The sequence below is a fragment of the Triticum urartu genome, chromosome 5 (assembly GCF_003073215.2).
Source record: "Triticum urartu cultivar G1812 chromosome 5, Tu2.1, whole genome shotgun sequence".
Taxonomy (NCBI): domain Eukaryota; kingdom Viridiplantae; phylum Streptophyta; class Magnoliopsida; order Poales; family Poaceae; genus Triticum; species Triticum urartu.
This window is the reverse complement of record NC_053026.1, coordinates 77,666,685-77,679,214: the sequence shown is the minus strand read 5'-3', so window position 1 is coordinate 77,679,214 and position 12,530 is coordinate 77,666,685. Positions and strand designations below refer to the sequence as shown.

The following is a 12,530-nucleotide window of genomic DNA, read 5'->3' as shown; positions in this document are numbered from 1 at the left end:
TCGTGCCTCTCGTGGAAGCAAAATCGTGCATCTCGCGAAAGAAAAAATAAAAAATGTGTTTTTTTCCGTTTCCGAGAGGCATTGTCGTGCCTCTCTTGGAAGCAAAATTGTGCCTCTCTCGGAAGAAAAAGAAACAGAAAACACATTATTTTTTCGTTTCTGAGAGGCACGGTCACGAAAGCACAACCGTTCCTATCCCTGGGCATATCTCGGGCCGGGCCGGGCCAAAAAAGCCCGGTGCTAAAAACCCAAGTTCGAGCCCGACCTGACCCGACCATCGGGCCTACAAAATCGGGCCCGAGCCCGAGAAAGCCCGACACGGCCCGGTCGGCCTGGCCCGACTACGGCTTAAAACACGTTTTGTGCAGGCCCGAGCCCGGCCCGATGGCACACTCGGGCTCAGCCTGGCCCATGATTTTCGGGCCATCTGGGTCGGGCTACCCATGGCTAGGTCTAACCGTGCCTCTCGCGGAAGAAAAAACGTGCCTCTCGTGAAAGAAAAAAAACAGAAACGCGTTTTTCTTTTCCGTTTCCGACAGGCACGGCCGTGACTCTCGCGAAAAAAAGAAAATACGGTTTTCGCGCATTTTTTTCTATCCAAAATTTAAGGAAGACCGATGGAAAATCGAAACATCGAAAAACTTAAAAAAAACGTTTTAAAAGCCAAAAACGTGTGAAAAAAATAAAAATAAAAATAAAATCCGAAGGAAACGCCCAAAGCGCGACATGTGATGCATGGCTAAAAGCACGCCAAGTGGCGTTGATTGTTATGAGGTCCCCGGAGAAGCGCTCGTCAACTAGTTGCTCTCTCCTATAGGACCTCCCTATAAGGCGCCATTTAGGAATTGCCTGCCCATGACAATAGTCTTTTTTTTAGAAGAGCCCATGACAATAGTCGCTAGTAAGAACTTGGCAGAGAGGCTGGTGGTGGACTGGAGGCCCATGGTATAGCCTCGGGCCCATGTTCAGCATGACTACAGACTGAACCGTGTAGCGCTCCCCGTCGAGCAGTCCACGCCCCCCACCCCCCACCCCCCTTCCGCCGCCTCACGCCGCCGACGAGCTCACCGCCGCCGCCGCCGCCGCCGCCAACGAGCCCACCATCTGAAATCGTTACAGCGCGAGCGAGCCGCCTCTTCATCGTCTTCTTCTTCTCCGGCTGCGGCGACAGCAACTGGTTGCTCCGCCACGCAGTCCCCGTGGGGCGACGGGAGAGATGAGGGAGGTGGTGACGGTGCAGGTCGGCGGCTTCGCCAACTTCGTCGGCGCCCACTTCTGGAACTTCCAGGTACCGTCTCCGCGACACCCTAAACCCTACCTTCTTCGTGACGACAGGCACTCAATTCCCTTCTCTTTGCTTGCTCTTCAGGATGAGCTCCTCGGGCTCGCCGACGACCCGGCCGCAGACGCCGCCTTCAGGACCGCGCCGCTCGACATGGACGTCCTGTACCGCACCGGCGAGACGCTCCAGGTAGAGCCAGGCCAAGAGCTTATCTTAAATCATGCATCATCTCCATCGGATCGTCTTAGTCACACTGCTTAATTTCGTCAGGGCGTCTCCACCTACTGCCCCCGTTTGGTATCTGTTGGTTCTCGAGGTAATTTACTTGTGCCCTTAATTTTTGCATGCGCTGTTGTGCTGAATTCCCTCCAACTCTATAGCAATGTGTGACAAGATGCCTTTCTGGGAATGTGTAACTTACCTGTTATTTTGTCAGTGGTTGTGTACATTACATTTTATAATTATACCATTTGCAGGGTCTCTTGGTTCTTTAAGTTCCTCCGGTGCTCCGAGCCTGAGTAGCGCTGCCTCGGATCAGCTCAATGTCACTACATGGCAAGTGACACTCTTAACTTCTCCTGAATTTGTGTCCGTGCCTCGTTTGCCTACTATGCCCCTCATGCATAGTTGGTTGTTTTTGTGGTCTTTTATACGTCGTAAGCTAAAGAGAAACAGGAGGGTTTTGTCAATGTTGTTTTGGATTGCTTGTGCAACTGGGCCAGAAATGCACTAGATTCAGACTAACTGAAAGTAACTTTGGATATCCATGAATTGTTGTACAAACTGAGGGAGCATATTTAAATTGCCAAAGCAAGAACATATCACATTATCAGGATATAACTTACTGTATATATGTTTGCTTGATACTAATTTTTTTGCAACCTGTAGGAGTAGTGAATTAGACTTAGCCTCTTACCCTCATAATATGGTTATTTTGGAGATTGTGATGATGCATGCACTTATCCAACTGCTCTCACAATTTCTGCATGGTATCTGCATACTCATTCAGCCTAGGAATGAGCCGCTGATAACTGTGCTTTTGTGCAAATCATGCTATTAGTGGGTAATTGCAGGCTAATATTGTCGATCATTAACTCAAGTTAGAGAGCACCCATCTGTGAAAAGTTTATCAAGCTCAGAAAGTACCTTGATGAGTCCATTCTAAATGTTGTAGGTCTGGAAATGTAACAAGATCGGTAGAAAAGCCTCATGGGCGGAACTTGTTTCTGCAAAGCTTAACTGAACAAGAGCCGAACCCAAGCACTAGCAATGGTGGGAACAACTCTCAGAAAAGTGTAGAAGATAAGGACTTAGTTGAATGCTTAGAGAAGGATGTTAACTTTTGGACTGATTATACGAAGGTTCAGTATCACCCTCAAAGCTTGTATGAAATGTATGGGTCATGGACAGACTTTGACAAGTTTGACAACTTTGGAACTGCAAGGGAGGTAGTTTCAGAATGGTCTCTAATGGAGGAGATGAATGAGAAGCTAAGGTTCTTTGTTGAAGAATGTGATCACATTCAGGTCCTATATTTTCCCCAATAAACTATCAGTGAATACTTTATTTGTAGTTATACTATGGTTTATGTTTACTAGCGCAACGCACGATTTTGTATGATTTCCCCCTTATGCATTTTGTTGAGGTCTTGCATTAATCCATAATTAACTACAGGGTATCCAGTTTATTGTGGACGATTCGGGAGGGTTTTCCAGCATAGCTTCTACTTATTTGGAAAACATTGCTGATGACTACACAAACACACCTGTATTGCTTTACTGTGTGAGGGATCCAGTTACTCATGGATCATCCAGAAATCAAAGGGATACCATTACAAGATCTTTGCATGATGCTGTTTCACTTTCAAAGCTTTCATCCTTTTGCAGTTTGATGGTTCCAATAGGACTGCCTTCTCTCAGTCAAAGTATGCTTTTATCCAGACTACCGCATTTGTTTCTGTGCTTTATTCTAGTACGATTAGATGTGTGAATTCTTATATATTTGCTAAACAGGCAGGAACATATTCTGTGCCACCATTTTTTTATTGCATCACACTTTTTCCAGTAGCTTGGTATCACTGTTGTTTAATTTCCTGTGCATTTTGATCTTATGCTGAAAACATTGCACTTAATCACACTTACTGTCTTAATGAAAAGGCGGAACACCTGCCGGTTGGCCTAAGAAAAATCACACTTGCTGTGAAATATCAACTCATTCACTCAGCTTTAAAAGTATTGTGTATATTTTATGGGTCAACTCAGCACACATCACCTCCTACTATAAAGTGCTCCCTCCGTCCCGAATTACTTGTCTTAGATTTGACTAGATACAGATGTATCTAGACACTAATCTAAGACAAACTTTTTGGGATGGAGGTAATACTCAGTACGTACATTACGAAGCATATGTCTACTTATTTATTTTTCACATTATCCAAATTGAATTATTTCATGAGCATAGGAAATAATTTTTATTTCATTTTTTCTCATAGGTTCTTTGTCACCCTTCCTTTCTATACAAGATGCAAAACCATTCCACTCCAGTGCAATTTCTGCAGCAGCGATACATTCAGTAACTGTACCATTTAGACTACAAAACGCTGGGCCGGCTTCAAACATAGCACATTCATCTGGTAATATTGATATGCGCGAACTTGTGCACATAATATCTGATCAGGGTAGGCAGAACATGGTTACTGCTCTGGACGTAGCAATGCCTGCCCCTTCTTTGAAAGGTACACATTGTATGTTCCCTGTTTGGTCCGACATGGGTGGCAACTTAATCTTTCTTTCTAACTGCATACTCTTAATTGCTAGATGGAAATGATCTGTGGAACATGAAAAGCCTCCACACACTGACCCCTGAAATCAGTGACGACGAAGAAGACCCATACTCTGTTGAATCATTGGTGGTTCATGGAGTTCTGCGTGCAGGTTTGCCTAAGACTTTGAAATCCATTTAATTCTTACTGCGTGCCATGCTACATTGCTGCTTGAGCTCTTTATGTGTCTATATTGTCACTTTCTATTAGCTACATTGGTACTTGAATTGTACATTTACATGTAGAAACTAAATTACTTGATGTAAATTTGCTGATGCAGGTGGGCATCGGGCATCAATATCACAAGTGAAGGGCTCCGTGTGCTCAGCTTATGAAGCCAGAGATACAAAACCAAAGTTCTCTCATCTGTCAGTGTCACCCTGCCCGCTCCCCATTCCCCTCCCGTTCCCATCGATCTTCAGGAGCAACATCGGCCAGCACGGCGAGATCCTCAGTAACCACGTAGAGGGAACCCAGACAAAGGGCTCACTCGACGTCGAGTCGATACCGATGGCTGCACGCCTAAGGTCGAGCAACGCGGTACTGCCCTTCATAGAGAGGCGCTCGCTGAGCCTCCAGAAGTTCGGCATTGCCAGGGGCGCTCTGGGGACCCAGATACTGCGCGACTGGGGCTTCGGGAGGGAGGAGATGGAGGACATGGGCGAGCACCTGTCGAAGATGGTCCGCGCTTTCCACCCCGACGGCGGTCTAACATCGGATTCTGACTAAAACCCGACTCGTTTTTCTTCTGTGTGCGGGACATACATACATGCTGTAGAGCTGCTGCAGGGTGTTTTTGCTGGGCTAAAACTCTTGTGATACGTGTGCGGTGGATGTGGGTGCAGCAGCTCTGGCCTCTGGAATATTCTCATGCATGTACTACCTCTACCTGCTTTGCAATTGAACTGAAGATGCGATCTGGCGTCCGAGGGGGGGTTGTCAACTTGTGATGCATATGCCCATGGCCGTTGGTATTATCTCAGCACGGGCGTATGCAATGCCCACACATGCAATTGTTGTGACATTCTGGCCATGTTGATCCTGGATCCAGATCTCCGTTTTCTTTTCCGTTGTTTTCTTAAGGTAAGGCGCCAATGCGGCTTCTGCATCGCACTAGCGGGGGGTTTGCAGAGAAGGGAAAACGATGTGGATGGAGACCTGACCGACCTGTCAAATTTCGGAGGGCTTTGGCATATATGAGCATTGCGAATTTTGACTGTTGTGGAGCATGGAATTCAGCATGGCACGGTACGAGTTTCGCTCCTGTATGATTGAATTGGCCCGTGAAACCTGGTACTGGTGTCTTGGTTTTCTTGACTTGTTTGTGCCTTTGTTTTACTTCACCGCGTCTCATTTTCCACGGGGTTATAATATGGTCCTTGACACTGGTAGTAGATCTGTCTGCGTACAAGAACATGGCGCCTAGCACTTGGCATGAATGAGTGAGGGAATGGTTGGTGGCGAGGCTCACGTGGCCGGCATGTGCAGATAACGCGTGAGGCGAGGCATACAAGACAGTCTCGAAAAGAGAAAATAAAGCACCCCCTGTCATGGGTTAGTGAGTGGATTAGCTAGTCATCGTTAGAGGTTAGACATGAGACACGGGGAAGAGGGCAAAGGAGCTCGAGAGTAATGAGTGCCATGTTTTCTTAATCGATCGCCAGAGCATGTACGTACATCAGTTCATCAAAGAGAAAGAGAGAATGGAGCCGGTGAATGAATTCGGCCCGACGGCTCCACCAAAGGGTGTTTCTCGTGTACCATAGTACTGTAACGAACATTAGGCGCCCCTTTCACAAAAAAACTAAAATTAATACGATATGGGGAGAGTGATCTTTCTTTTTGGTTGAGACTGATAGGGGGAGTGACCCAGAGTATTTGTTTTTTTTTTGTGAGTTGAGTGACCCAGAGGTTAAGCATGTGATTCTCGCGATTCCATCAGTGCGTCCGTGTTCCACGCCGTGTAAAGTGTGCATCAGTTATGTTAAAAAAAGTGTGCAGCAGTTTATGCTCCTCCTCTGTATTTTTGTTCCGGAACAAAAGAATCTCTAGTTTCGTTTTGTCTTATCACGCGTCTGTGCTTGTACAAAATATACACCCTGTTTCTTTGCTCCATTCGCTTTTTTCATGCTGCCAAACACATAAGAGTACGTACTAGTACGAGTTTTTTCTGCGCGGGTCGTCGTCTCATTTATACCTCTCCGATGTTATCAATACATGCCATCTCTCTCTAGGTATCTATCTATCTCTATCCCTACAGTATTTATACGCGAGCATTAATTAATTCACATATACGCGCTGTATCCGGCGCCTCTTTTCTAAAAGGCACCTTCCTTGTACCTTCGTTTTTGTTCTCAGATACTACATTGGCAGCACTAGTGACGTTGCCGGGAAAAGAAACGCATCAGTGACGTTAACGAAAAGATTTTTCTTTTCTTCGCGCAAAAAAATAAATGAAATTTTTTTCTCTCTCTCGGTACGTATACATGGCCGGTGACTTCGGGTACTTCTACTCGTTTGACCCAACGACTCGGCGAGCGAGCGCGCGATCTCATTGGTCAGGGTCAGGTCGCCACGCCCACGCCCACACACACACACTCCCCATCCCCAAACTCCGCAGGCACAAACCCAACCAACGCGTCAATCCCGGCTCGTGCGCGCCGGGGCAGGGATTTTTTGAGCCCAGCGAGCGAGCGAGGAGTCTGCCGGAGCGGCGGCGGCGGCGGCGGGCGAGGGGGGATGGAGAGCTACCTGGAGGAGAACTTCGGGGGCGTCAAGGGCAAGAACTCGTCCGAGGAGGCGCTGCGGCGCTGGCGCAAGCTCTGCAGCGTCGTCAAGAACCCCAAGCGACGCTTCCGCTTCACCGCCAACCTCGACAAGCGCGGCGAGGCGCAGGCCATCAAGCACGCCAACCACGTACGCGCCTCCTCCTCTCCGCCCTCCCTCCCACTTCCGCTGCTGGCTAACTAATTTGGTCCTCTGCGCGGCCTCGCCCGGTGGTTTTGGGCGGGGCTTCCCGCCGGGATCTGCGGCGGTTCTGGGATCTGGATGCTGGAGCCGGGGGTCGGCCTGGCCGCCGTGACCGGAGCTCGTAGGGATTCACGCCGGCCGGCCGCGTCCTCCACCAAGATTTAGCTTCGAGCACCCAGAGTGCTGCTGCTGCTAGCTTAGCTTAGGAGGGTTGGTAGGGTTGTAGCCCAGTGACCGGCTGGTTTAGCTACACACCTCGTGGAGTTCTCAAGTGAATTAACCAACTCCACGGTGTTTTGTTGGAGCATTTTGGGGTGTATGTGATCTGCTTCTGAGATCGGTAGATGGGGGCCATAGCTTAAGCTTAGTGCCAATTTGGCACCTGCCCAGTGCCTAGTTTGCTGCAACGACACCATATGACTTCTTTGCACTGTTTTCAGTAGAACAGTGCTATCCTAGTGCACGGCCATAATGGGTGTTGGGAGTGGCTAGTTTGAAATCCTATTCTACAATAATCACTGTACTAGTACCAAATTCGGTCCTTAAGTGGTCTATAATTAGTTTCTGCTCTTATTTCATGAGGTTACTGAAATTCATGCTATTGATGTGTGACAGGAGAAGCTGCGGGTTGCCGTGCTGGTGTCCAAAGCTGCACTGCAGTTTATACATGGTAATAATTGATCGCACGACTTCATGTTTTCTCGGTTGTTTTGAACATTTCCTATATACTAGTAGTTACTAGTATATAACCGTGCCACTGACAAACAAATATCCCCAGGCCTCAAACTTCGAAGTGAGTATGTTGTCCCTGAAGAAGTCAAGGCTGCAGGGTTTCAGATTTGCGCTGATGAACTGGGGTCCATTGTTGAGGGTCATGACAGTAAAAAGTTGATCATCCACGGCGCCGTTGCCGGAATAGCAGCGAAGCTTGCAACTTCGCCGACAGATGGGCTTGATACAGCCGAGGACAGCATGCAGCGTAGGCAGGACATATATGGAATAAACAAATTCACAGAAAGCGAGACCCGCAGTTTCTGGGTGTTTGTGTGGGAAGCTCTTCAAGATACAACTCTTATAATTCTTGCTATTTGCGCCTTTGTCTCGTTAGTTGTTGGCATTACGATGGAAGGATGGCCAAAAGGTGCTCATGATGGTCTAGGAATTGTTGCAAGTATCCTCTTGGTTGTTTTCGTCACCGCGACAAGTGACTATCGGCAGTCGCTGCAATTCAAGGACCTGGACAAGGAGAAAAGAAAAATTCAAGTGCAAGTTACAAGGAAAGGTTTCAGGCAAAGAATATCGATATATGATCTTCTTCCTGGAGATGTCGTCAATCTGGCAATCGGAGATCAGGTTCCTGCTGATGGGCTCTTCATTTCTGGGTTTTCTCTTTTGATTAATGAGTCCAGCCTAACCGGCGAGAGTGAACCTGTTGTTGTAAATGAAGAAAACCCTTTTCTTTTGTCGGGTACCAAGGTCCAAGATGGGTCCTGCAAGATGCTTGTTACAACAGTTGGTATGCGAACCCAGTGGGGAAAACTAATGGCTACTCTCAGCGAAGGCGGGGACGATGAAACCCCACTGCAGGTCAAACTTAATGGAGTGGCAACTATCATTGGTCAGATCGGACTATTTTTCGCTGTCATAACTTTTATCGTCTTGTCTCAAGGGTTAATCAGCAAAAAGTATCACGATGGTCTGCTCTTAAGCTGGTCAGGGGATGATGCACTGGCAATGTTGGAGCATTTTGCTATTGCAGTTACCATTGTTGTGGTTGCTGTTCCTGAGGGATTACCCTTAGCAGTCACACTGAGTCTGGCATTTGCAATGAAGAAAATGATGAATGACAAGGCACTGGTTCGCAACTTAGCTGCATGTGAAACTATGGGCTCAGCTACTACCATCTGCAGTGATAAGACAGGAACACTAACAACTAATCATATGACTGTTGTCAAGACCTGCATTTGTGGAAATATCAGAGAGGTTAACAGTCCTCAGAATGCGTCTAAGTTGTGTTCAGAACTTCCAGAAAATGTTGTCAGAACTCTTCTCGAGTCTATATTTAACAATACAGGTGGTGAGGTTGTTATTAACCAAGATGGGAAACACCAGATCCTTGGTACCCCAACAGAGACAGCCATATTGGAGTTTGCAATGTCAATAGGTGGAAACTTTAAGGCGAAGCGTGCTGAAACTAAGATTGCAAAAGTGGAGCCTTTCAATTCAACAAAAAAGAGGATGTGTGTCCTTCTTGAGCTTGCTGACGGAGGATACCGTGCACATTGTAAAGGTGCTTCAGAAATAGTCTTGGCTGCATGTGATAAGTTCATAGATGAGACAGGTGCTGTTACCCCTCTTGATAAAGAAACTGCTGGCAAGCTCAATGGTATTATTGATGGTTTTGCTAATGAAGCTCTTAGGACATTGTGTCTTGCTTACAGGGAAATGGAAGAAGGCTTTTCCATTGAAGAGCAATTACCACAGCAAGGGTACACATGCATTGCTATAGTAGGTATTAAAGATCCTGTTCGCCCAGGTGTGAGAGAGTCTGTTGCAATTTGCCGCTCTGCTGGAGTTACGGTGAGAATGGTCACAGGTGACAACATAAATACAGCAAAGGCGATTGCCCATGAATGTGGTATACTCACTGAAGATGGCCTGGCTATCGAGGGACCGGATTTCAGGGAGAAAACTCTTGAGGAACTCCTTGTGCTTGTTCCAAAAATTCAGGTTTGATGTGTTTATAATATCCTGTTGACTTCTAATAGTGTTTACCATCTATCTGCAAGTCTCATCTCATAATTCCGTGTATTGAAGGTAATGGCCCGATCATCACCGCTGGATAAGCATACACTTGTAAAGCATTTGCGCACAACATTCAATGAAGTTGTTGCTGTTACTGGTGACGGCACAAATGATGCTCCTGCCCTGCATGAAGCAGATATTGGACTTGCAATGGGCATTGCCGGGACTGAGGTGAGAATGCTTGATCATTAAAGAGACCAAGCTTAATCTACTAGGAGGTGTATCATACCGTATTGTTTTAATGGAGTTATGCAAATTTATTCAGCCTTTCAGGACCTGAATATTGCAAAGTTCACATTGTATTCTGGTATTCTTAATTTTTCACTCATGTTATTCACTAGCCTAATGCACTCTTATTCAGGTGGCGAAAGAGAGTGCCGATGTCATCATTCTGGACGACAATTTCTCTACAATTGTAACTGTTGCCAGATGGGGGCGCTCTGTTTACGTCAACATTCAGAAATTTGTGCAGTTTCAGTTAACTGTTAATGTTGTTGCTTTACTAGTTAACTTCTCCTCAGCTTGTTTTACAGGTATGCCTCCTAGTCTTGATGATACTTGTTACTTCCTATGACATACCCTCCTATTGATAATTTGCACTTGCAATGATAGGAAATGCGCCACTGACAGCCGTTCAACTTCTTTGGGTCAACATGATTATGGACACACTTGGCGCGCTTGCATTAGCCACTGAACCACCCAATGATGACTTGATGAAGAGAGAGCCAGTAGGAAGAACAGGGAAGTTCATCACAAATGTAATGTGGAGGAACATTTTTGGGCAATCTCTATACCAATTTGTTGTTATGTGGTATCTCCAGACGCAAGGAAAAACCTTTTTTGGGCTTGGAGGCTCTGATGCTGATATAGTGCTGAATACAATTATTTTCAACTCATTCGTCTTCTGCCAGGTATGTCTACTGCTGTAAATCCCCTCTTTTCCACCGGTGATGTGTTTACCAGGACCTCGGTGATAACCTACAGAAGGCAAGGCAATTTGTGATCATTTCAAGAACCCCTATGCGGCGAACTTTAAAAAATAATAATGCAATAGTGTAATGCTCTGATAGTTAGGTAAATAAACACAGCTGGCAGAGGGTTAATATGAATTTGGTGGAAGCGAAGGTGCATAGTTCGGCATGCAGACCTGTTGTGTCAAAGTTCTGAAATAAGATTGCACATTATTTTTAATGGCGAACTTGGACTCTCACTAGATTTGCGTGTGCTATCTCAGGTGTTCAATGAGATAAGTTCGAGGGAGATGGAGAAGCTCAATGTGCTCAAGGGCATGCTGAACAACTATGTCTTCATGTGTGTCCTCAGCAGCACGGTCGTCTTCCAGTTCATCATGGTCCAGTTCCTCGGCGAGTTTGCCAACACGACGCCTCTCACCAGTCTCCAGTGGCTCGCCAGCGTGCTCCTTGGCCTTGTCGGAATGCCGATCGCCGTCGTCGTCAAGCTCATTCCCGTAGGGTCTTCCTGATGAAAAGGGCAACCCACCATGCGAAGGAGGTGTGGCGAAAAGACCGATTCCATAGTGTGTGGACCTGAATCCTCCATGCAGGGTCTTTTGGGATGCATGGAGAGCAAGCCTGAGAAGAGCTGCACTAGACAAGTTTTAAAGCCTACGAGTGTGGCAGATTTGCATCATATTGTTGTGTAAGAAGCATTTGTATCTGGTGCTGTGCTGGGGCTTAGGGCCTGCTCCTCAGCAGATCTGTAAGATTGATGTCTGGCTGGGATTCAGACCAGAAAAGATGTATATTCTGTGGATCGATAAACAGAAACCTGATCATTTCGACCCCTTTATTCCGTCTCGGCATATGACCGAGACCTTCCAGGAATGGGGCGCATGTAGTCCAGAGAGAACTAGTGCCTTATGTTGGATTTCAAGTGTTTACCGTGAAATTCTTGAGCTCTTCTAAGATGGTCCCAAATTGATATGAGATATTTTATGATGTTGTATTCTGTGATTAACCTACATGCATAATATGTAAAGAAAATGTAAGAAGTGAGCATTAAATATGTCAACAATATTTTTGTTCAATCTTGTATACTTATACCGTATTTATATACATAAATATTACCATTGATCGACCAACAGTTTTGAGCAAACGCTCCTCTTACCTCTTGGAAGGTAAAAGAGAGTGTCTTGAAAAATTTGTGTTCTTAGTTATTACTTCCGTTCATTGCAATAAGATGTTCATTTATTTCAGTCTATATGTAGCCCATATTGAAATATCCAAAACATCTTGTTGTTTTGGATTTGTCTAGATATGGATGGATATAACACTAAAACGTGTCTAGATACATCCATATCCGTATCTCGGCAAATCTGAGTCAACTAATTTGGGACGGAGGGAGTATAAAGTAAGTTTGAGAAAAAAATGGCCCTTGTGCCTCCGATGAAATGGTGGTGTGCCACAAATTCATCACAAATAGACATTTAGAGTAGATTCATTGCATAATTACACGATACTAGTAGCACATTAAACATAACCATAATATAATTAAACACTACATTACCGCTACAATGATGTAAAGCGAATTAAAATGAGATAAATATATAAACTATCCCTACTCCTTGTCGGAGGAGAGCTCGATCACCCCCGTGTCGGAGCGGTCGGTTTCGTGCTAGTTGGCGGTAGTGCG

The 12,530-nt window shown here is 45.9% G+C and overlaps 2 protein-coding genes across 2 annotated transcripts; both read left to right on the top strand.

The window, feature by feature from the left end:
• The first annotated feature begins 1,018 nt into the window (after nt 1-1,018).
• On the top strand, nt 1,019-5,046 carry LOC125507975 (protein misato homolog 1). The gene is made up of 9 exons (XM_048672521.1): nt 1,019-1,288; nt 1,370-1,471; nt 1,553-1,598; nt 1,759-1,837; nt 2,457-2,808; nt 2,957-3,206; nt 3,774-4,016; nt 4,099-4,215; nt 4,384-5,046. The coding sequence occupies exons 1-9, from the start codon at nt 1,217-1,219 to the stop codon at nt 4,830-4,832; spliced, it is 1,710 nt and encodes a 569-aa protein (XP_048528478.1). The 5' UTR covers nt 1,019-1,216; the 3' UTR covers nt 4,833-5,046.
• A 1,598-nt stretch (nt 5,047-6,644) lies between these two features.
• Nucleotides 6,645-11,786, top strand: LOC125507974 (calcium-transporting ATPase 10, plasma membrane-type). Its single transcript, XM_048672520.1, has 7 exons — nt 6,645-7,019; nt 7,689-7,743; nt 7,852-9,803; nt 9,891-10,049; nt 10,240-10,411; nt 10,491-10,789; nt 11,113-11,786. The coding sequence occupies exons 1-7, from the start codon at nt 6,843-6,845 to the stop codon at nt 11,359-11,361; spliced, it is 3,063 nt and encodes a 1,020-aa protein (XP_048528477.1). The 5' UTR covers nt 6,645-6,842; the 3' UTR covers nt 11,362-11,786.
• The last annotated feature ends 744 nt before the right edge of the window (nt 11,787-12,530 follow it).

Coding starts and splice junctions, on each gene's coding strand:
- LOC125507975 (XM_048672521.1), top strand. CDS start 1,217: ATGAGGGAGGTGGTGACGGTGCAGGTCGGCGGCTTCGCCAACTTCGTC. Junction 1,599..1,758: donor GGTATCTGTTGGTTCTCGAG/GTAATTTACTTG, acceptor TACCATTTGCAG/GGTCTCTTGGTTCTTTAAGT. Junction 3,207..3,773: donor ACTGCCTTCTCTCAGTCAAA/GTATGCTTTTAT, acceptor TTTTTCTCATAG/GTTCTTTGTCACCCTTCCTT.
- LOC125507974 (XM_048672520.1), top strand. CDS start 6,843: ATGGAGAGCTACCTGGAGGAGAACTTCGGGGGCGTCAAGGGCAAGAAC. Junction 10,050..10,239: donor TGGGCATTGCCGGGACTGAG/GTGAGAATGCTT, acceptor ACTCTTATTCAG/GTGGCGAAAGAGAGTGCCGA. Junction 10,790..11,112: donor ACTCATTCGTCTTCTGCCAG/GTATGTCTACTG, acceptor GTGCTATCTCAG/GTGTTCAATGAGATAAGTTC.